At 36.0% G+C, this 25,319-nt stretch overlaps 1 protein-coding gene across 2 annotated transcripts; it reads left to right on the top strand.

The window, feature by feature from the left end:
• The first annotated feature begins 625 nt into the window (after positions 1-625).
• arg1 (arginase 1) lies at positions 626-24,761 on the top strand. 2 transcript variants are annotated; one of them, XM_028820661.2, is made up of 8 exons: positions 626-785; positions 2,563-2,635; positions 9,511-9,685; positions 17,908-18,067; positions 19,471-19,565; positions 20,839-20,943; positions 23,054-23,193; positions 23,911-24,761. In XM_028820661.2, the coding sequence occupies exons 1-8, from the start codon at positions 672-674 to the stop codon at positions 24,069-24,071; spliced, it is 1,023 nt and encodes a 340-aa protein (XP_028676494.2). In that variant the 5' UTR covers positions 626-671; the 3' UTR covers positions 24,072-24,761. The 2 variants fall into 2 exon arrangements, with proteins under 2 accessions (XP_028676494.2, XP_051775118.1); XM_051919158.1 differs by lacking the exon at positions 20,839-20,943.
• The last annotated feature ends 558 nt before the right edge of the window (positions 24,762-25,319 follow it).

Genomic DNA, 25,319 nt, shown 5'->3' with positions numbered 1-25,319 from the left:
TTTTATGACTGCTGCCGAGTAGGCATCTTTTATTGGTCCCATTCTGCGGACCAAGAGCAGCGGGGACAAGTCGAAGGGAACGCAGATGTGTTGCTAGGCAACCAAGATCTCGCCCAGTTGTGATCCCTTAAAACTCCAGCGCGAGTTCAGTCCCTTATCCAAGTGTGCGTGCTTGTGAGTGGGGTTTCGTTAGCTGGTGCCTACGCATCTGTGTGGATGTGCTGCGGGCCTCGCGCCTCCTGAAGGAAACGCAAGCATCACCTGTGCTTAACTTCCTCACAAAGATGTAATAAACTAAAGATGTACAGTATTTTGGTGAGCACGTTAAAACTTGAGTATCACGGTGATAAACATTCATTGATGATTGTTGCTAATTGGCTACCAGCAGCTCACAGAATTACAGCACACTGCGCTGTTTTCCAGCTGCTTCTTTCATCGCAGTTTTACCAAGCGTATCACTTTAGGTCACGTCATTAAGTTTATCTTCGACAACACTGATTCCCTTTATTCTTTGACTTTCATAAACAGCAAACAGCTTTACCTTAGAACATCTCAAGTGGTTGCCACCTTTCCGTCTGTGACGCTCTCCGTCGACGCCTCCGCTCCCGCCCCTGAGAGACTAAGCGCGCGCCTTCGCCCCGCCGCCTAAAGTTGCGTCTGCACTTGGCGGGATGTTGCGGCTGCTGCGCACGACGCGCTGGGCGCTGAGGACCGCGCGGCTCGTCAGCGGCTGGAGATGTCACCACTCCATAGGAGTCGTCGGGGTGCCGATCTCTCAAGGGCAGGTGAGCATATAGCAGGTGACGCAGCCTTACCTGCATCCCTCACGGGAGCTGGGATTTATTTTTGTCTTTTTACACCAAAGCCCCCACTTAGTTTTAGGCAGCTTTTAAAAGGATGGATGCATTCCTGTCTCCTAATTCCAATGTCCTTTATACTATTCACAGTTGTGACCGGACTCTTTTCGAAGAGTTTTGAATCATGCAAAACATTTACTTTCTTGCGAGAAATGTATGTGTTCATTTATTTATTTTAAGGCATTCGTATGGTTCCTCTCTGTTAAGACAGAACTCTTTGATTTACAGATTCTTCCCCTCAACCATCAAATTTCCGAAAACTGCACGAAATGCGCAATGAAGACAGCAGCATTGCGGACGAGATTCAGGCACATGCCTGGATTTAGAATCTGACACACACGCGTATATCGGATCGATAACAGCCGACAATCGAAGTTATTTCATTCGTATTAGCACAATATAAAAATTTATGTTAAATATTTTGATGAGCTGGCAATGTCTGTATATGTAATTTGCTTAATATGACTTATTATTTTTGATAGACATCTGCCCTGTTTTATTTTTGTATAAGAAACACCAACTTTAGAACGTGAATGTGATTTACTGCTTTCTTTTGCGGTCATCGGCACACGTGTATTATAAGCCTTATTACGAAAAGAAAGTGTATTTTATAATAGTTACAATTACGGTGAATCTGAACTTTATTCTGTTATTATAGCGTGCGATGTGTCCTTTATGTAAAATATAGGAGTACTAAATATGAATATCTTGAATTGGGATGATCTTGTATTCAATCTTACGGTTTTCCTTTACTCTGAAATTTATTTTTATGTGCTTATGATGGGGCATGCTGTTAAAGAGCTGAATGGTGTATTTCAATTTATTTTTACATAGCATAATTAATATTTCTATTTCAAGCAATTATTAAAGCAATATTAAAATCATCAAGTCCACCACAGAGTCCACAGCAGGGCCATCTGAACACATGGGCAGGCTGGGCAGTTGCCGAGGCCCCATGCTAATCTATGTATGTTTTGACTTGCTGAGTATGGGGCCCCACTGCACTGCTTTGCCAGGTGGCCTATAATGCTATTAAGATGGCCCTGGTCGACAGGGACCTGAGTCTCAGTGGCATCGGGTGCAAATAAACAATGAACTTGGGCCAGGTGCCAAAAAATTACAGGTCACACTCACTGTAAATGAGATTTAGGAGAAAAAATGCAGACACCAGGGAGAGTAAGTACAATCCACGCTGACTGTGACATGGCAGTGATTCAGATCCATGACATTAGAGTTGTTAAGAAGCATAAGGCTAACCTCTGTGCTGCTCTGCTACCCTCATATATTCTGTAGTTAAGATAAAACCATGCTAAGTGTAAATACACATATGTACTTTAAAACAAGCAATCACACTTTATACACACACATATATATATAGTAACTTGTATTTTATTTTTTAAAGGCTCTTGTAGTATATGTAAATATAATGCAAAACATGTTAAAATTGCTTCTAGCAGTAGTTCTGCTATATTTGCTTATTATTTTATAATTATCTGCAAAAATTTGTAAGTTGATAAATATTTAAAATATAACTGAAAAAGGTCCAAGTCATGTGCTTCTAGTACTGCAGCAATAGTTTTCTCATATCCCTATAATGGATGAAATAGGTTCAATGCTTAAATGACTTCAATGCTTAAAGTTACTGAATTGGATTTTTATGTGTAAAGCATCTTTTTTATAACAATACAACATCATTTTTTAACAGGGAAAGGCTGGTGTTGAAAAGGGTCCGGATTTCCTATATAATGCCGGATTGGTGGACAAGCTTAAGAAACAAGGTGCGTGTCTTATTCACGTAGATGTTGCTTTTCTGTATAGTACTTAAAAATAACTTAATAAATTATAAATCTGCATGATTATTAGGGGTGGCGCAGTGGGTAGTGCTGCTGCCTCGCAGTTAGGAGACCTGGGTTCGCCTCCCGGGTCCTGCGTGGAGTTTGCATGTTCTCCCCGTGTCTGCGTGGGTTTCCTCCGGGTACTCTGGTTTCCTCCCACAGTCCAAAGACATGCAGGTTAAGTGCATTGGCGATTCTAAATTGTCCCTAGTGTGTGCTTGGTGTGTGGGTGTCTGTGTGCGCATGTGCCCTGTGGTGGGCTGGCGCCCTGCCCGGGGTTTGTTTCCTGCCTTGCGCCCTGTGTTGGCTGGGATTGACTCCAGCAGACCCCCATTGACCCTGTAGTTAGGATATAGCGGGTTGGATAATGGATGGATTGATGATTATTAGGGTTGTTAATTTATGTAGGACTTTATTTTTCTTAGTTCATTTTAAAATAAAGGGTCCGTGTTAAAACGTGTCTTTATAGAGTATCAGTTTTAGAGAATATGCAGGTAACTGTTAGCGTGTGCTGCAGTGCTGATGGGTTAGGTCTTAATTCTTTAACTAGAAGAAGTGGATTAAGAAAGAGGATGGACTTCTAAGATTTTTGCTTGCCCATTTTATACTCTACCAATCTTTAAATTTACAGCATCCTATGTCACTCGTGATGTGCTCATGTACACACACACACACACACAAACACTTTCTAGTCTTTACACCAGCTTTTACCAGTACAGAACTTACCGGTCATAGAGCGCAAATCCCACAAATGCAGTAACCAATCGTGGATGGGGCTGTCACACACACCCACACTGACTCAAGTTGCTTCAGTTCAGGGTTATCTATTAACTTGACAAGTATATCATTGATATGTAAACACTGTGTGTGTGCACGCATGTGTGTGTTTGTGTGTATTTGTGTATGCATATACCATATTTAGTATAAATGTACTGTAAAGCGGTAATGCAGTTATAATTTGCAAAGTTACTAATACATAAAGTTGTGATAGACATTTATAGAGTACAAAATTTAAATCACAAGTGTTTTGCCTGTTCAGAATGTTCATAGACGTCAACAATAATACCATAGTTTATTCATTTTTAGAAGTCTGTGTTTTTATATGAATTTAATTAGAAGACATTTTTGTTAAAAAACTTAAAAACTAAATTAACAATTTTTATTAAATGCTGATCGCCTTTCTTAGATTTATTTTACAAGAACCAATGCCATAATTATGTTGAACAAGGAAACTGAATGCTGTTTATGAAGCAGACTAGTATGCTGATCAGTTCATAATAGTAAACAGTAGGATGCTCCATACTTTCATGCAGTTCTGCATGAAGTACTTTCATAATGAAGTAATACATAAAGAAATAGCCATATTCATGAACATATTAGTAGCTGAATAAAGCACTGACAGAAAATCTACCAAACAAATGTAAAAAAAACTCAAGTTTAAAGATTTATTTTTTTTCAATGTTTTCCTTGCAAAGTTAAAGATTATCTGTTGTACTGTGCTGTCTAGTTAAAGAGTGTTTTTAAATTTAAGCTTTAAGTCATGCACAACACATTTCAGGTTAAAGTCCTTTGAAATCAACCCAACCGGATTTTGAACCCCTCACATAAATACGTAAATAAGAGACTAAAATACTATATAGAATAAAATGCTCCTCTGAAAAGGGAATGTTTATTTTGTTAAATTATTGACACCTAAAATTCCAAGATTTTTATAGTAAATAAAAAATAATCATATCTACAGTCACAATATACAAACTGAATTTGTCTCAGAGTGATGCCTCAAATCTCTTTTAATGGCAGGATATCCCCTGTTTGTGTCCTCTCAGTCTCTACTGAAATTAACTGGATAATGAAAATAAATACTAGGATGACTATTTAGATTTCAGAAAATAATTTAAGAAAGGAAAATCTTTGAACTGTGTCTGCATGTGGTACTACTGGAGAAGAGTTGTCTCTTTCTCCGTATGCCAACTATCCACATAAATTATTTTCAGTACATTAAGTAAAATGTACTGCCATTTGAAATGTAAATAGCAAGCAGTGTCTGAGTACACAGATTGAATATGACAATGACCCTGGTTTATCAATCTTTGTTCTAAAAATAAACACAGAAGCCTTTTAGAGCAAATTGGAAATATTTGAGTATTATTTTAATTTACTTGCAAAGATTTCAGATATACACAGCTGTCTCCCAGTATGGTAAATTTAAATGGTAAACAACTAACCATTTTCAAATATGCACTTTTCAGAACTGACTTTTACCACATGCTTTTTGCTGCCCTATTGAATACGATTTATCCCAACCCAGAAAAGGATAATAAAACATAAGCGGATGGACACAGCATGTTTTGTAGTGTACTGATTTACACTTGTATTAATTTTTACAAAAGGAAAAACCTCAGAACACACATGAAGAGACAATATATCAAAACCAAAACACACCAATCTGTTAACACAATAAAACTTCATAGCTCAAATAAAAAAGCCAATCTCAAGTTGGTACTAATAAAAATTAAATAATACTTAGAAAAAAGGTTAAAAAATTTTTTTCATCATACGTAATGTACAGGTAAGGAACATTTATGGCCTAATACTGAAGTAAGTATTCAAGATTAGGGCAAGTAAAGTGAAATAAAGCAATGCTGGATAAAATAGTTTTCATCAAGTGCACTTTAAAACTGGTAGATACCACCCTTTGCCCCAGTCAACTGTAAATGCTAATGTAGTGAAGTAGAAGTATCTAAGAGCAACAACAGCTCAGCCACAAAGTAGTATGCCACACAAACTCACAGAGCAGGGCTGCCCAGTGCTGAACAGCATAGAATGTAAAAATCAACTATCCTCTGTTGCATTACGTGCAAAAAGCCTTAGGAAGCAACATGAGCACAAGAACTGTGCATCGTGAGCTTTAAGAAATGATTTCCATGGCCTAGCAGCCAACAACCAACCTAAGATCAATATGCACAATGCTAAATGTTGGCTAGAGTGGTGAAAAGCACTCCACTATTGTAATCTGAAGCAGTGCAAATGTGTTCTTTGTATTGATAAATTACATTTCACTATCTGGCAGCTTGATCATCAAATCTGATTTTGGCACATGCAAGTTGAATGTTACCATTTGGACTGCTAAGTACCTTCTGTGAAACCCACATGGAATGGGGAGAACATGAAAATCTTCACGTAGGGAGCACCCAGTATTCTTATCGCTAGGTAGCTGCACTACCACTGCATCACCATGCCACACAATATACTGTATATACTACTAATTTATTGTCATACTTGTATGTGCAGCATGTGTAAAAACTGGTCCACGACAAAGATATCCATCAGGAAGACTTTAATAATTATCTGCACAGTATCCATGAGTATTAAGCAGTAAACTTACATTGAATTTAATGAAATAGATACTGCTTAACAGGTGGATGCTCTGACTTAGAGTACAGATCGCTTTTAGAATGTATTCATACACCAAGCCTATGAGCAATCAACTAAGGTGCGTTTCTAATGTGCATGACAACCAAGATAACTACACCAGGTGTAAAAATCACCATGGACATTTGAGTAGTTAAGGCAACAACCCAGAACATTTCTGGACACTACAATATTTTATATACATTCATGTGAAAATTCTACCTAAATGAAATAGTTGTTTTCCTACCGAATAATACTTTTTGGAATGCAGTTGACCTAGGACAGTTGAAACTGGAATTAAAAACTACCCTGTATGTATGGGTGTATTTATATATGTCCCAGTAAATGTTGTGACTAATATGAGGTGATGAAGATGACTCCTGAGCCCAGAATAGCAAAAGGGACCCCCAGGTAAAATGGAATCAGTCACAAAAACTCACAGAGCAGGACAGCCCAGTGCTGAAGGGCATAGCATGTAAAAATCACCTATCCTCTGTTGAATCACTTGCAACAGAGTACACACAGCCTTAGAAGAAACATTAGCACAAGAACTGTGCATTGGGAGTTTCAGGAAATGATTTCCATGGCCTAGCAGCCAAAAACAAACCTAAGATCAGTATGTGTTGTGATAAATGTTAGCTAGAGTGGTGGAAAGTGTTACTTGGATTGATAAATCAAATTTCACTATCCGGCAGTCAGATCATCAAATTTGAGTTTGAGTTTGGCAGATGTAAGACGAAAGATACCTTCTGAACTGTATAATGCCCTCTGTAAATTTTGGCAGAGGAGAGATAATTGTTTTTCAGGGTTTGGGATAGGCCCCTTTGTTTCAGTGAAGGATGCTGTTAATGCAACTGGCAACTTTTTGTCAACAGATTGGGGAAGGCCCTTTTCTGTTCCAGCATGACTGTGCCCCTGTGCACAAAGCCAGATCCATAAAGAAATGGAGGAACTCAAGTGGCCTGCACAGTGCCCTGACCTCAACCCTACTATACACATTTAAATACTGACTTCAATGCAGATCTTCTCATCCAACATCAGTATACGATCTCAATATGCAATTTTAGCAAAAATGGGTGCAAATTCCCACAGACACTGTCCAAAATCTTGTGGAAAGCTTTCTCAAAAGAGTGGATGCTATTATAGCTACAATTGGGGGGCCAACTCAATTTTAACACCCATGGTTTTGGAATAGGATGTTCAACACGCTCATATAGGTGTGATGGACAGATGTTCACAAACTATTGGTCATATAGTGTAGTTAAGGATCCAACTGGAATCTATGTGCTATAAGGATACAACACTACTTATTGTGCCACTTTGCAGCTGAAGTTTTAATTTTAATATACATATGTTAGTTTTGGAAAAAATTTTATGATAGTTTTTTTTTGTCAAATGAATTTGAAATGTGTGAATTCATAAAGATAACATACAATTTCTGCAGACCGTTTACAAGTTTTACTAATATATTTAAAATTATTGGTCTCAAATGGCTGATGAATTATCCAATTGTTGCAATCAGTGATTCCTACCCCATGTTTGCCCCTAGGTTGTTCACATTGACCGCAGTAGTCATGTCACAATTACAATGCGAACAGGACCAGATGAACAGAATTTCATTTGTTGCAATGAGTCTTTTTATATCCCAATAAATAAAAACTGCAGTCGATGACAATACACCTACCTGCTACTATTCTCTGTATATTCTCTGGGATCTTTTACATTAAACTGTAAAATATTAAATATTAGTCTACCCAGTAAGATCCAGATAGAGTTTGTGGAAGTTAGGATAATCCCTAACCCCTTGTCACTCAGAACACATTTGAAATATGTGTCACCATTTTTGTTAAATTACATTAAAACAATTAAAGCTCTCATGAAACTAAGAAGAATATCGCAGTGTAATTACCTATACTTTTTTTTCCACTCTTTTTTTTGCATTTTATTAAAATCAAATAACATTCCATACAAGCAAGTCAAGTTTAACCCTTGAGAATGATAGCTAGAGCAGCAGAGTAAAACTTTAAACTAGTAAAAAAAATGTAAAAAGATAAATTAATAAATGAATAAAAATAAATATGTAAGAGGGGATAGAATCTGCTTCCTCATTTTAAATACTTATTCTAAGATATTATTGATCAGATCCTGCCAGGTTCTGGAAAAGTTTTGTACAGATCCTCAAAGTGAGAATTAGATTTTTTCCAATTTCAAATAGTATATCACATCAGTTATCCACTGACGTAAAAGAGGAGAGTTAGGATTCTTCCAGTTGAGCGAGATACGTTTACGTGCCAATAGTGTAGTAAAGGCAATCACAGTTTGTTTGTCCTTCTCCACTTTAAGCCCATCTGGAATTGCAGTAAGATCCAGATAGAGTTTGTGGATGTTAGGATAATCCCTAATCCCTTGTCACTCAGAACACATTTGAAATATGTATCACCATTTTGTGAAATTACATTAGAAGAATTAAAGGTCTCATGAAACTAAGAAGAATATCACAGTGTAATTACCCACACTTTTCATACAACAGCTGAACTCTTATAAAAGTCTGTTGATGCTAACATTCAGAAGCTCTCATGTATCTGTGTTTGGTGCTCTGTATTTAGTTAACTATATCTACTGTATTTTACATTATTTTGACCATTTGTGGTTCCTAATCTTGTTAATTATGCATTTAGTATTCTACATCTATGCAGTTTCAGTATATAAAATAACTAGCTGTCCCCCACAGCTCCACCCGAGTAGTAGTGAAACAGGACAAACTTTAAAAATCAATAAACAAACAGGTATCACTAGCTAAGCAGAGGCAAGGTGCGCTCCAAAACGTGGTGAGAGGTAGACTGACTTGAATGGAGGCTGGCGCGTGAGTGGAGAGGGCCCCGCCCGGCTCCCCACTCCTGACATCACACTTCCCCATCCCCTCGGCCCGCAGCCTTTGTCTCGGATTACTTACTTAGCACGATGAGAGAAGCTACAAAATCAACCAGAATGTTCAAGCAAATTATATAAAAAAAACCCGATCTAAATCCGTTAAGTAGTTCTCTCGTGAAAACCGGACAGACAGATAGACAGACGTTGCATCTTATGTATATAGAGATGATTGATTGCACTTGTAAGAACCTACAATGTCTCAGCTGGTTAAATTGTTTCATATTTTTTAGTATCAGCATGTTATTTTCTCTTTTTTGTTTTTGTTAATATCCTCCTGTAATCTGGTCTGAAAAAAAAACAAAATCTTGAATTTAGCAGTCATATTTCATAAAGCATAAGAGTGAAATGAAAGCATAACTAGGTTAAAATCTGAATGTTACTATGATGAAAGCTTATTTCAGGAGTATGCCTAAGTTTTATTTACTTATCTATCTATATGTATATATTTATTTATTCTTTTTTTTTTTTAAACTAAGGATGTCGTGTCCAGGATTATGGTAACTTAAAATTTGAGACTTTTGCTGATGAGAAACCTTTTGGAATTGTGAAAATGCCCAAAACAGTTGGTCGGGCCAATGAACAGCTTGCAGATGTGGTGAACACTGTGAAGCAAGAAGGACACACCTGCCTTGTGCTTGGAGGGGATCACAGGTTTATTTCATATCCATTAAATACATGGTCTAATGAAATATTTTTTAAACCATATTTTATACTTTTCTGAAAAAAGAATCGCAATTTAAGAGCTTGTACAAAGCATGTTATTATTTGTTACATGCTGAATTTCTTTAGTAACCTGTGAAATTTAATGAGCCATATGCGTGAGTAATTGCTTAGTAAAAAGTTGTAGCTCATTGGTAATTGCTATATTACAATCACTTTTTCAAATGTATAATTGGTCTTTCCAAATAATTCTGTTATGTGGTTTTCTGATATATCTGAAGTCCCAAAATATCTCTGTCAAAGTAAAGCATTACTTTCTCTTATAGGATCCTTGTACTAGTTAAAATTTCATATTATTGTCCTTTAATAATCCCCTACATGTCCCAGCATCAACCAGCAAGTTCCACTCTCTTTTTTAGCTTTCTTTCAGCAGGAAAGGAAATAGACAAGGTATGAGGACCATTCAACTATCCCAAGTAACAAGGACTGACACCTTTTCATTGGACTGAAAAATAAAAGAAAGTGGAGTTGTACCCCCAGGTGATTAGCCATATCTTAAACCATATACAAGAGGCCTTTTCCTTGCCTGGGATGACGAATTGACAAGCTCCTTCTGTGGCTGTCCCCTGAATGATGCACAGAATCCCATTTCTATGCTTTGTCAAAAGGTCAAAACACTGTATTTTGTATTTTGCCTTGAATGGTAAATACAAGTAAGATCACCAAACACTTTGCTTTAGTGGTTCTTTATAAAAGAAAGCACATACTTTAACGTAGCTTTAGCATATTAAATTACATTCTTGGAATCACGTTTTATCAATGTTTAAAATGTGCCATTTAGTCTCTTTTCGTCACTCTTGAGAGTTGTATTAGAGTGTCAGCTTGTACAGCAATTAAATTGTAACTTAAAGAGAAAATATTTAGAAATGGCAGTTTCTGGTCACAACCAAATATGAAGCTAAAATGAAAACATCTGAAGATAAGCCAAGATGCCATACATCAAAATACAGTAAACACAATTTTCTTTGTTCTAAAACAAATTACTGGAAGTTTCCTCACAAGATGGGGATAAAAGAACAATATTTTAATGGTAATAATTCATGTGGTATGCAACATTTTACTACTCACATTTAATTAATAGATATTTGTTTTTAGCACAAGCTTTGTTGTCATATTAGTAATTCCATCCATCCATCCATTATCCAACCCGCTGAATCCAAACACAGGGTCACAGGGGGTCTGCTGGAGCCAATCCCAGCCAACACAGGGCACAAGGCAGGAACCAATCCTGGGCAGGGTGCTAACCCACCACAGTTAGTAATTCCAACTTCTAAAAATATTTTGAACTCTATATGTAATTGATCTTTAATTTGCATACCTAATTTAATAGTAAGAATTATTGCAAAACACTACAATGGTTTAAAAGAGGTAACTTTGACAAGAGCAGAACTTGTTTGATGTGTTCAAAACTATTTCATATTTGAAGGATGAGGAGAAGTGTCAAAATACAGAAGATTACCATATTATTTCTTAGTGTTTGTAATTCTTATATCTTATCAAAAATAAAACAAATTAAAGAACTTTGAAAAGAAGGCATGTCCTTGTGTACCCATAGAAGCTCCTGACAGCTATATAATCCAGCTTGATTTTGTCTTAAAAGTTTTATATTTAAAATTTTATAGATGTCAGAACAGTAGGGGGCACTCTTGCAGTGACTGAATAACAGTCAGGGAGCCAGTATTATCGGAGTGCATTTACTATCAAATTTAAACACAAAAGGTGGAATAAACAAGGGAGAACACAAATACCAAATAAACATGGCAAAACAACAAAACTACTGCTCTTCTATATGATATACTGTGTATGATATACACATATACTGTATACATTTTATACAGTGCTATGTAAAGGTTTCTGCACCCCGATAAAAATCACTATCAATTTATAACTTGCTAAACTGTTGAGGCAGCAACTTCATTTTAACATATTTTATACCATATGGAAACAGCAACATTTCAGTAGTGAAATATTTTCTTATTGGACCAGCAGAACCAAAATGAATGTGCACTTAAACAAAAGTGGGCAGGTGCATAAGTTTGGGCGCCCCAAAGGAATACTCCTATCAATATTTAGTAGAGCCCACTTTTGCTGAAATAACAGCCTGTAGACACCTCCTGTAGCCACTGACAAGTCCCTGAATTCTGGCTGGTGGTATTTTGGCCCATTCTTCCATACAAAATGCCTCCAGTGCAGTCAGGTTCGATGGCTTCTGAGCGTGGACAGCCTGCGTCAAATCAATCCATACATTTTCAATGATGTTCAGGGCTGGGGACTGGGATGGCCATTCTAGAACATTGTACTTGTGCCTCTGCATGAACTCCTTGGTAGATTTTGAACAGTGCTTTGAATTCATTGTCATGCTGAAACATCCTACCTCAGCGCTAACTTCAACTTCGTGACTGACTCTTGAACATTCTTGTAAAGAATCTGCTGATACTGGGAGGAATTCATGTGGCCCTCAACTTTAACAAGGTTTCCAGTACCTGTGCTAGCCACACATCCCCATAACATGATGGACTCTCCAACAAATTTTACAGTAGGCAGCAAGTTTTTCTTCTGGAATGCTGTGTGTTTTTTCTTGCCATGCATAGCACCTCTGGTTGTGGCCAAATAACTCTACCTTAGTCTCATCTGTCCGCACTACTTTTTTAAAAAATATTTCTGGCTTGTCCAGGTGCGCTTTTGCATACCTCATGCGACTCTTCTTGTGGTGAGTACTCAGAAAAGGCTTTTTGCACATCACCCTTCCACTGAGCTGTTCCTGGTACAAAGTGCGCTGAACTGTAGAATGATGTGCAATGACACCATCAGCAGCCAGATGTTCTTGTAGCTCTCTGGAGGAGGTCTGTGGTTTGTCTGTGATCATTATAGCCAGCCTTCGACTGTGCCTTTCAGATATTTTTCTTGGCCTACCACATCTTTCCTTCACAAGGACTGTTCCTGCGGCCTTCCATTTCCTAACTGCATTTCTGACTGTGGAGACAGACAGTCCAAACCTTTGTGATAATTACTTGAACCCTTCTCCTAATTCATAACGGTGAATTATCTTAGTTTTTAGGTCAGTAAAGAGTTCTTTAGAGGTTCCCATGTTGCCACTCTCTAAGAGAGAACCAAGGACAAGCACAACTAGGAATTTACCAATGTTAAATAACCTTTTTCAAGATTGGTTGCATCTGTCTTTGTAGTTTAAGGTCTAATGAGCTAATCAAAGTAATTTTGTGCTACAACCTTTCAGCATTAAATGACTACAGGTCTTCAAATTAATGCAATTTAAAGAGTGCTCAAACTTTTGCACATCCCATTTTTTACATTTTATTTTCTTTCATACAACTCAGTAATGCTACACTGAGAATTTTGGTCTGATAAACATCCCCTTGTCTACATTTCTCTAGGAAAAAAATGTCATATTGGTGTGATGTTCTCTTATGAAGATAGAACAAATTATCATGCAGCCTCAGAGGATATGTCCAAACTTTTACATAGCACTGTATATTATATACTGCCTTTTGTATAACTGTATATGCCTTGAACATAGTCTACCAGGTGAGGTGACTTCCCCATTTTAAATTTGCCACAAAGTACTCCATTTTCCACCTCCCTCCAAACCCTGCATCTCTATCTATTTCTCCCCTTAATCCCTCTGCTCTTCATCTTACCAAATGAGCCTTCATTTTGAACTGAGTATGACGCTGGCCTTAATGTAGTTTTAAAACCATTTCAGTGTCACATTTTGACAAGCCTCTGAATCATTTCTAAAGCATCTTGTTACTTACTTGATGAACTGCATCTTTGGTGAACGTGGTATACTTCCACCCAGGCTGCAACTCTTTTTCATTCATGCTAATGCCTGCTGCAGGGGGTCTGTTTTGAGATTGTACACTTCTCTGTACCAGTCTGTTATTGCTATTGGAACCTCTGCTCAGCCAGACCTTCCCTTCACACAGCTTTAGAAACAGTTGCTCTATGACTCATTTAAAAAAGAGAAAACTGCATTGAGTAACTGAACAGTGAATCTAATTATGTGGAATTCTATATAAATGTACTATACCCATCCATTTCCTAAACCCACTTATCCAGGGCTTGGTCACTGGGAAGCTGAAACTTATCCTAGCAATCACTGGGGTCAAGACAGGAACAACATGATGTGTGCCATCCCATCACAAGGTGAACACATACACACACACACACACACACACACATATATATATTAGGGCCAATTTAGCAACACCAATTTATCTAATCTGCATGTCTTTGGACGGTGGGAGGAAACCAAAGCAAACCCACATGGACATGGTGAGAACATGGAAAACTCCACGCAGAGAGCACCCAGTATTCTTATTGCCACGAGGCTGCACTACCACTGCATTACCATGTCACACAATACTGTATATATCTGTGAAGATTCTCAGTCATCCAGGTGAAATTATCTGGTGGTTGAGTCATGGCAACTGGACTTCTTCCTTGTTACATAGATAGATAGATAGATAGATAGATAGATAGATAGATAGATAGATAGATAGATAGATAGATAGATAGATAGATAGATAGATAGATAGATAGATAAAGTTCTATCTATCTATCTATCTATCTATCTATCTATCTATCTATCTATCTATCTATCTATCTATCTATCTATCTATCGATCTATCTATTTGTCCAGAAAGGGGGAATTTAGCTTTATACAGAAGCTCTTTAAATAAATAAATATATAAATAGATAGATAAGTAGATAAATATACACAGACACTTAGGACTGAACACATACCAGAATGACTATAAAACAACAAAATTAAAAACAGAGAAAAGAAAAGTTCTGACATGGCTGTCACAGTCCCAGTGAGGCGTTATGTAGACTTATTGCTGTTGGTATTAAGGGGATGTTTATTCAGTACAGAAGTGCTGGATGCATTTTTTTTTCCAAAATATAGTGTAATAACCCAATAAAAAATATGTCATATAGTCATTATGAATACTATTACTATTGTTGAAAACCATCTGAGTGAGACATTGGGACAACCTAGTTCATTAAGCAGCTTCTTCAGTCTGAGGAATGTTGTTAGAGACCACAAATTTATCCTCCAGGTTAGTTTCACTACACACCTGCCCTGAATAGGCTCATTGAGTAAAACAAAGGAAGGGGGAGGTGTGGGTAGATGTGGATATCCATGACACCTTTAACAGCCCCTCCTACCCCCATAGAGTGGGTCATTAGGAGTGGTCCACTTGGTGGAGGTGTAAATTGGGACGATTTTCCTGGGGATAGATGAAAGGGCAGCATGATAAATTCAAGACAGGTTATGCCTAAGGCCTCCACCTCTGTTGAGTGAGGGGTTGTTGATTTGCACATGCAAAGCTTCCCTCACCCCTCTCTCAAATCACTTGTCTTCTCTATCCAATATCTGGACGTTGGTGTCCTCAAATGAGTGTCCTAATATGCAACAATAACAATAAAAAAATGTATGCCATTAGGCCCTCACTAATATAAATAAAGGTGCTTTAATTGACCTTTATGGCTGGTCCACATTTTCATCACCCAGTCACCACAAATGCCTTCTTCTCACATCTCTCATTAAAATTCCAGTGACTTCTGCTTCTCCCTGCCAGGAAAGCCTTTGCTCCTAAATCCAAGTTTATTAATCTGGAGCCTAGAAGCAGCTTTTAAATCTCACACTTGGGCTACATCCAGGTCCCAGTCAATCAATTAAGAAGATGTCCACATTTCTAGACTGCACCCAACCATCCTTATATAGATAAGTTGCATGATAATGCTCTTTTTAGGTAATGCTTTAACATTATACATTTATTTTCTAATGCTGTATTTGTAATTACTATATATAACATGCTGAGTTAATGCTTGGATTTGCACTTAATAAGGATAAATTGAAATTGAAAATGTAAGTTCACCTTTCAGTGCTGTTATTATAATGGAACATAATATACAATCAGAACATAATTAAAAATCATCTAGTTCTCACAAAGTTCCAAAATAATATAAATAACATTGAGTGGCAAATACAGTAACACATAATTGATTTTAATGTATTTTCTCTTATTCCATAAAATATAAGCCAATATACAGTCCTATAAATTAACCTCTGCCCCTTTTTAAGTTTTACATTTTATTGCTATACCATATCGTCAGAGTAATTTTAGTTTGCCTTTTTTGACACTGATAAAAAAAAAAAGACTCGTTAATGTCAAAGTGAAAACAGATCTTTGAAAAGTGATCTAAATGAATTACAAATGTAAAATTGTGCAATCAAATGTTGAAACTAAAATCATCATAATGTCTAGAATGCAAAAATTAGGACCATGATAAGAATAAAAATCCATTCCTAACTCACAGTTTAGCTTCCACATATTGGCTTATGTTTTAATAAATAATGAGAATGTAATCTTTTATATGTTTTTGTCACCATAAGTTAAATTAACCTATATATATATATATATATATATATATATATATATATATATATATATATACAGTGGTGTGAAAAACTATTTGCCCCCTTCCTGATTTCTTATTCTTTTGCATGTTTGTCACACAAAATGTTTCTGATCATCAAACACATTTAACCATTAGTCAAATATAACACAAGTAAACACAAAATGCAGTTTTTAAATGATGGTCTTTATTATTTAGGGAGAAAAAAAAATCCAAACCTACATGGCCCTGTGTGAAAAAGTAATTGCCCCCTTGTTAAAAAATAACCTAACTGTGGTGTATCACACCGGAGTTCAATTTCCGTAGCCACCCCCAGGCCTGATTACTGCCACACCTGTTTCAATCAAGAAATCACTTAAATAGGAGCTGCCTGACACAGAGAAGTAGACCAAAAGCACCTCAAAAGCTAGACATCATGCCAAGATCCAAAGAAATTCAGGAACAAATGAGAACAGAAGTAATTGAGATCTATCAGTCTGGTAAAGGTTATAAAGCCATTTCTAAAGTTTTGGGACTCCAGCGAACCACAGTGAGAGCCATTATCCACAAATGGCAAAAACATGGAACAGTGGTGAACCTTCCCAGGAGTGGCCGGCCGACCAAAATTACCCCAAGAGCGCAGAGACGACTCATCCGAGAGGTCACAAAAGACCCCAGGACAACGTCTAAAGAACTGCAGGCCTCACTTGCCTCAATTAAGGTCAGTGTTCACGACTCCACCATAAGAAAGAGACTGGGCAAAAACGGCCTGCATGGCAGATTTCCAAGACGCAAACCACTGTTAAGCAAAAAGAACATTAGGGCTCGTCTCAATTTTGCTAAGAAACATCTCAATGATTGCCAAGACTTTTAGGAAAATACCTTGTGGACTGATGAGACAAAAGTTGAACTTTTTGGAAGGCAAATGTCCCGTTACATCTGGCGTAAAAGGAACACAGCATTTCAGAAAAAGAACATCATACCAACAGTAAAATATGGTGGTGGTAGTGTGATGGTCTGGGGTTGTTTTGCTGCTTCAGGACCTGGAAGGCTTGCTGTGATTGATGGAACCATGAATTCTACTGTCTACCAAAAAATCCTGAAGGAGAATGTCCGGCCATCTGTTCGTCAACTCAAGCTAAAGCGATCTTGGGTGCTGCAACAGGACAATGACCCAAAACACACCAGCAAATCCACCTCTGAATGGCTGAAGAAAAACAAAATGAAGACTTTGGAGTGGCCTAGTCAAAGTCCTGACCTGAATCCAATTGAGATGCTATGGCATGACCTTAAAAAGGCGGTTCATGCTAGAAAACCCTCAAATAAAGCTGAATTACAACAATATTGCAAAGATGAGTGGGCCAAAATTCCTCCAGAGCGCTGTAAAAGACTCATTGCAAGTTATCGCAAACGCTTGATTGCAGTTATTGCTGCTAAGGGTGGCCCAACCAGTTATTAGGTTCAGGGGGCAATTACTTTTTCACACAGGGCCATGTAGGTTTGGATTTTTTTTTCTCCCTAAATAATAAAAACCACCATTTACAAACTGCATTTTGTGTTTACTTGTGTTATATTTGACTAATGGTTAAATGTGTTTGATGATCAGAAACATTTTGTGTGACAAACATGCAAAAGAATAAGAAATCAGGAAGGGGGCAAATAGTTTTTCACACCACTGTATATATATATATAGTGAAGATTGATTGCCAATGTCTCTTTTTACACCATAGTTTGGCGATTGGATCTATATCTGGACATGCAAGATCCCAAAACAATTTGTGTGTAGTATGGGTTGATGCCCATGCAGATATTAACACTCCACTATCTACTCCCACTGGTAATATTCATGGGCAGCCTGTCTCTTACCTTCTCAAAGAGCTTCATTCCAAGGTAAATTTTAAAACTGTGACAATACAGCTATTTTGCTCATATTACTAATTTGAACTGAACATGTGCAAGTAGCTATGATAGTGAATGTGTGAATGGATGGAGAAATGTTTTATTAGATAACTTATTTGTCAGATGACTACCCTTTAGAGTCATGTGCAATCAACTCATCCATTTACTTTATAGGAAGATGAAGCCTATAGATAAAGTAACTACACTCAAACACAAAATACAAGAATTCAAAGTCTGGTATGTTGTGGGATTTGTCTGCTAGTCCTGGAGCATCCTCTGTTTAATATCATAAAAATGCAAACAGAAATGTCTTCATTATACAACAAAATTTAATACCTTAAATATAACTACGTAATCTCTAGTAAAACTTTGCAGCTGCAGGTAAATGGATTTGATTTTAAATAATATGCTATCCAATTAGAAGAGGTATTTAAATCTTTAATTTTCATTACATTTCTTTTATTACACTTTTTTAAAAAACATATTTTTCAATTGCTAATTCTCTTGGTTAATTCTATTAAAAGATTAATATGAATATAAATAATATTCAAAGAGTTAAAACTGCAGTCATATCTGCAGCAGATGAATTGGAACATCCATAATTACTGAAATAATTTTCTGTGATATATTAGAAGATAAATAGAGGACAGCTAAAGGCAAGCAAAGACCTTGAAGAAAATTGGAGCAGGTGGATTCCTTAGAAAGTGCTAGACACTAACCTTGCTTACCCCACATTACCACATTACATTGTCACTTTCCATGGCAACCAGAAGTAGTTTGGCCCTGACCAAAGTCCCGAATCTGGATATCAACAACAAATACAGAATTGAAGAGGGTTAAGACAAGCACATTATAGTGATTTCCACAGTTTTATTTTAGACAAAACTAAAGGCCATTACAAACAAAGCTGCATATCCTCTCTATGACGCATTACCAACTGAGTACTTTTAACCAATGAATTAGTCAGCAGAGGTGAATACACCTTTATAATGCCTCACTGTGACTCCTCTCTTATTATTAGCCATCTGTTATAAAAATCACAAAGCCAGTGCTTACAATGTTAGGATTCATTTTGTATGACTGTGAAGATTTCTTATATATTGAACTAGCCATTTGGTTGCTCATGTTCTGCATATTGTTTTTGATAAGGTCTTGTATGCTGCTATTAAACCATAGTGAACGTTTTGCTGTAATTACTATTATACCTGTGTAAAATTAAAAATGTGGTCACATGTTAGATGAACTCATTTTTATATGTGAGACATTTTTAAATGTTTCTTGAGCGTAATCTGAGAAGTAGTTCTTTCAAGGCAATTAGGACTAAATGGGTTAAGAGAATTTCGGATTTACCCATAGTTAAGCTTACGTTTTTAAACAGTGCTTTATTTAAACAGATACCAGTGATGCCTGGTTTTTCCTGGATCAAACCCTGCATATCAGCCAAAGATATTGTATACATTGGACTGCGAGATCTTGATCCAGGAGAACAGTAGGTGTTTCTTATTTTCAGCCAAAATCAAGTTAACGAAATGCCTTTTAATATACTTTACACACTATTAACATGATACATTTAGTTTGTTGAGTTTAAATGAAAGCTTCCCCTTGTTTTGTAGGCGCATTTACTTTATAATTCAGTACAGTTTACAAAATCACAACCATATTAAATCGTCTTTAGATGTACTGTAATGCATTCGTTTTAGTTTCATTTCTTGCAGGAACTGCTGAACTTGTTAGGTTATGTCCAGATCCTTAACTGACCCCCAGGCTGAGTTCTGAAGGAAATTTTGCTGATTAGTATATATTAATTTAATGAATTCCTTTGTTTTAAACATTAAATGAAAGCAAAAGTTAATATAATACATTCATGCAAATAAACTTATTTTGTATTTAATGTTTCAGTGTTTATTTTAATTTTACTAATGACTTATTCTTTCAATGTTAGACCCTGGACCTCCCCCACAACCTTGAATGGGCTTCTTGGGAAAAATATAGTTCTTTCTTTCTTTCTTTCTTTCTTTCTTTCTTTCTTTCTTTCTTTCTTTCTTTCTTTCTTTCTTTCTTTCTTTCTTTCTTTCTTTCTTTCTTCAGCTATGTATTTAAAAAATGCTTACTATTTTGTAACATTCTTATCAGTATTTCTAAAAAATACAACATAGAGCCTCCAGGGTTAAACCTGTTATCTGTTTCATAAATTATTTTTTGTTTCCACATTTAACTTCAGCCAGAAGGCCATACAAGATTTTATTCAATGTAGAATTTAATTGCTAAAAAGGTTGATGCACAATAGGTATCTTCTCAATCAATGATTATGTGATTAAGTGTCTTTTATGGTGAACAGTTTTCAATAACAAATAACAGATAATCTCACATTTGAAACATTTCATTTTTAAAATAATGATCTACAACTTTAATTGTGTGCACAATTTCAATCTTAAACAATCAGGGGGACTTGTATATGAGTAGGAGGTAATTCTACACAAAAATAGTTTCTTAAATAATTTACATTTAATTAAAAAATACTTTCAATTATGTATCTTAAGTGAATTTGCATTTTGCTTTGATAAAATGCCCATTGTATTCTGTGCTTTTCTATCACTCTACATATCATTGTTATTCCTCATCTGACTGTATTTACTGCTTATAGTTTACTGTACACAGAAGTGACTGTGTCATAACCAATTCAGAGTTTTCTGTTTCAGCTACCTAATTTATGTTTTTATTATTGATCAAATTTCTGTTGTGTGTTTATATACAAATACTAGCTACATAATACAGCATCTTGGTATCAAGTCCTTCTCAATGTGGGAACTGGACCACCTTGGAATCAGCCGAGTTATGGAGGAGACATGTGACTATCTATTAACCAAGTACGTTCTCCTACTGTAATGTTCCTGTCCACAGTTTTTCTTTGAAAACAAAGATATTAAATATGGTATTTACCTGTAATGTCATTTAGTTAAAATAATAAAACATTTTTGCATTTTCCTCTTGAAGATTTAACCTCTTGTAACAATAACGGGCACCATTGTACCACATCTCCACCAACAGGTATCTCACCTATAAACTTGATGTGCTTATTTAAGATGACACACAGGAACCAATTAACAAAGGTAGACCACAAAGTATAAAAGAAATTACAAAACAAGACACCTGGTGCTTCACTTGCTCTTTCTAAAGAGCCTTGAAAGTCACCTATCCTACCAATTTTACCCTCACCAGCAGCCCGTTGCTTCATTGGATCAACACTGTCCCACTCCTCTTCTGCTGGCTTGCAGCAATTTTAAGGGAGAACACTAATGTCTTTGCCATTCCTCCCTGCCGTTCTGTGGAGTTTTGTTGTGGGTAGATCTTATGCTATCCTGTGTCTCCCTGGTGGCACCCTTGTCCCTGTCAGGCTCTTGCTTGCTGAGAGCACTGTCGCTGTATTAACACTAGGTACATTTTGCTTTGTTTTGTGTGCAGTCTTTTTCTTATTCTGTTATATGTTTACATCCATTTTTTTTATTTATACTTGTCAGCATGTCCTCCCATTACCCAGCCTGCTTAAACCAGTTCAATGACACCTATCCCAGCAGCATTAGATGCATGGCAATAAATGACCATGGATGAGGTGCCAGTTTATCACAGGAGACTCTCACACACATACCCACATTACATTCACATTTTAAATATGTGTAAATAATTCAACAACCTGGAAAAAAATATTTAGCTTTCAATGTTTTAAATTTTTTATACAAAAATCTAAGCTCTCTCAAATTAAAGCAACTTTTTAATATTAGTATTTGGCAAGAATTGTAATTAATTATTCTATCAGACAGTCCTAATTTTATCTTGAGCTTGCTTTCATTATATGCTTCTCAAAAAGCAGCATTCCACCATTATGTAAAATACAGCAAATACTGCGCAATGTAGTACCTGAGAAGACACCAATGTGAATGTGGATTTAGCCACAGATGACATAAAACTACAAAAAGGCAAATGTCAAAAATGTGTAAATATCTTCTTTGTCTATTATCTTCACTTCAAAGTAATTAAATATTCTAACAATGTTCTGAATATACTTGCATAACTATGTAGTGTTAGCGAACAAATGTCTTAATGTTCACATAATGTCTTTAATGTTATTTCAATATAATGATGGAATAAATCTGTTAAAAAAAAAAAGAAGCTCTTTCAATCAGTCAGAAGGCAATCACTCTTACGGCACAAACCACTTATTTTTAAGGTCTGCTTGGTTTATTCTTTCACATGTAAATGATTTGCAAAAGGAATGTGTTAGCATAGTTAAGCATTTTAAGGCCTCTCGAAATCAGCAAAGAAATAAACAATTATAACAAATGAAAAAGAGTATTGCTAGAATTTAATCAGAAGTGGGCACATAAAACAATATGCCACATAAAACCTAGCAATATCCAAACTTCTAAAATCATCATTTTATTTTCAGGTTGATAGATAGATAGATAGATAGATAGATAGATAGATAGATAGATAGATAGATAGATAGATAGATAGATAGATTATGACAGGTGCTATATGATAGATAGATAGATAGATAGATAGATAGATAGATAGATAGATAGATAGATAGATAGATAGATAGATAGATACCGTTTTCACTCCCAAGGGAAACTGAGACTGTACAGAAGCTCAAGAAAAATGTAAATATTGTAACAAACAATATTGTGCAACAATATTGTGCAATTCACAATCCTCCCTTCTAATATCACAACATGTAACAACTTTATCATTAAAACAGAAAATAAAGTTTACAAACAAAAGTAAATAATAATGAACTATTTCTGTAGTTTGTTCATGTCTGACTGATACAGTATACAGAATTTGGTTTGAAGTTCTAGCTTGCCCTTTCTTTATGAATGATTGATTTTAATATTAAATAGAACCTGGTTAAATTATTACGACTTCTATATGTGCATTTTCTGTTCTGAGTGAAAGTATTTGTTTAATTGTTTTTTAAAGCAAAGGGAAGAGGCCAATCCACCTCAGTTTTGACATTGATGCAATAGATCCTTCTTTGGCACCTGCAACTGGGACACCTATGGTGGGGGGCTTGACCTACAGGGAAGGTGTATACTTGGCTGAAGCAATCTGCAAAACTGGTAAAAAGACAAAACATTTTTTATTTTAACTGTGCAGATTGAGATTGTGTTAAACACACTGACTGCAAGGTGTATGTTTACACATTTCTGTTGTTCTAGAAATATTAATAGATCAGAATATTAGCTAAAAATATTAATCGGTTGACTAGCACAAGTACCTTCCTTCTGCCAATATTCCTTAGAGTATGTTTTAATCTTTGATGCTATGCAATAAGTTAATCCATAATTTAATTTACAGAGATTTTTATAGCTGTTTATAACAAATCACTATAATATAAATAGTTATGGTGGTAACAGCACTTACCCATTGTGCAGCACTCCAAAGAGAGAAAACGCAGAGGTCACATGCACATCCATGATCACTCATAGGCCGTTTGGAAGTCGACAAACGATTCAAAAGCATGCCACAGGTTTAAACCGGCCTGACACCAAGACGGTCAGTCAGAAGCTGCAGGGGAAACAAAGGCACCAATTAATAATAATAATAATAATTCATTACATTTATATAGCGCTTTTCTCAGCACTCAAAGCGCTACCCACACAGGGAGGAACCGGGAAGTGAACCCACAAACTCCTTACTGCAAAGCAGCAGCACTACCACTGTGCCACACACTTAATAAAGAGTGTATGCTTTGTCATGTGTACCACCAGAACAGTATCACAAGACAGTATTGGATTATACGACATCATCTTTACACTCTGTTTATATTTTTCCAGGACTGCTTTCTGTATTAGATCTTGTTGAGGTCAATCCAAATTTAGGAAACACAGAGGAGGTGGCATCTACAGTGAACTATGCACTTGGAATTATATTAAGCAGCTTTGGATATGTTCGGGGAGGATCTCATCCCAGTCACTACAAGCTACCAGAACCCTGATACAACAGAAGTGGTTTGATGTTGGGAGCCATCATTGCATTGTCAACATTGGGAAAAACTGAAACAGAGAAATGAGAAATGTAGATATTCTATTTATCTTGCTAAACAATTTCTTGTTCTGTTTATAGGCTACATTTTTAGACATTACCACTAAAATAAAAATAATTTTTAGATACATTTTTATATAAAAAAAAAAAGAAAACCTTATTTTCAGATTTTAAATGTGGAAATATTTAAGTATTTTATTGCATCTTAAATTTAACATGAGCTTGCAAAATTATTGGTGTGAACAGAAAATGATATATATTTTAACAAACTATGCAAATGTCATCCTAACTAAATTGCTGAAATAAGAAGAAGTGAGCCATGTAGCCTGGAAAGTTCACAACAGTAGGGGCATTAGAATCTTTTTACCGTTCTTGATACTTGAGCTTAATCAGTAGAAAGGTGTCTAACAAATCTTAAATAGCATAATAATTTGCTATAATGCATCCCTTTTATATGTTATATTTTGCTAAACATTAAAATTAAATCTAATAATGTGACATTCCCTTTATATTTTACTGTATATATAGAAAATTACAAATATATATTTTGCTATTTATTCCTAATGAATACTTTAAAGGAAATTTAAAAGCTTGGCATATAAAATGCTGCCTTCTACAAAATAATAAAGTATAATAAATTGTACTGCTGCTTGTTTATCTTATATATACTACATAATCCAAATTCAGTACATTGAGTACAGCTCATTGAATGTGACTAATGTACTAGAAAATATTTTTGTCAAAGTGCACCAGCATTGGAAAAAAAAAACCTAACTGTTGCACTTGCTTCTTTAACTCTGTATGTTTATTACTTTATTTTATGGCTACTGACCTGTTTATTTATTTAGTTATTAAGTAACTTATTAGAAACTTCTTTCTGTAACTTCTTTTCTCTAATGCTGCAACATTTCCACTGCTGTGATTCACCGGTTATTAATCACAGGACGACAACAACAATTCATGGTCCATTTCTGAAGTGTGTCCTTGGTAACAACAGTATAAAAAGCAGCAGAATTGCCAACCATCTGTACATTCACAGACACATGTGCTGTTTTCTCATGGAGTGCTTCCCAGGTCTACATTAGGCCTTCTTTCCCCATTTATATCAATAATATATCAAGAGTAATAATAGTTAAGACACAATGTGTAGAAAAGGTGTGTATTTATTCTAAATTACACACACAAGAGAGAGAGAACACAA

Source organism: Erpetoichthys calabaricus, chromosome 15 (assembly GCF_900747795.2).
Source record: "Erpetoichthys calabaricus chromosome 15, fErpCal1.3, whole genome shotgun sequence".
NCBI lineage: Eukaryota > Metazoa > Chordata > Cladistia > Polypteriformes > Polypteridae > Erpetoichthys > Erpetoichthys calabaricus.
The sequence above is the reverse complement of the archived record's forward strand: the minus strand, read 5'-3'. Positions and strand labels throughout refer to the sequence as shown.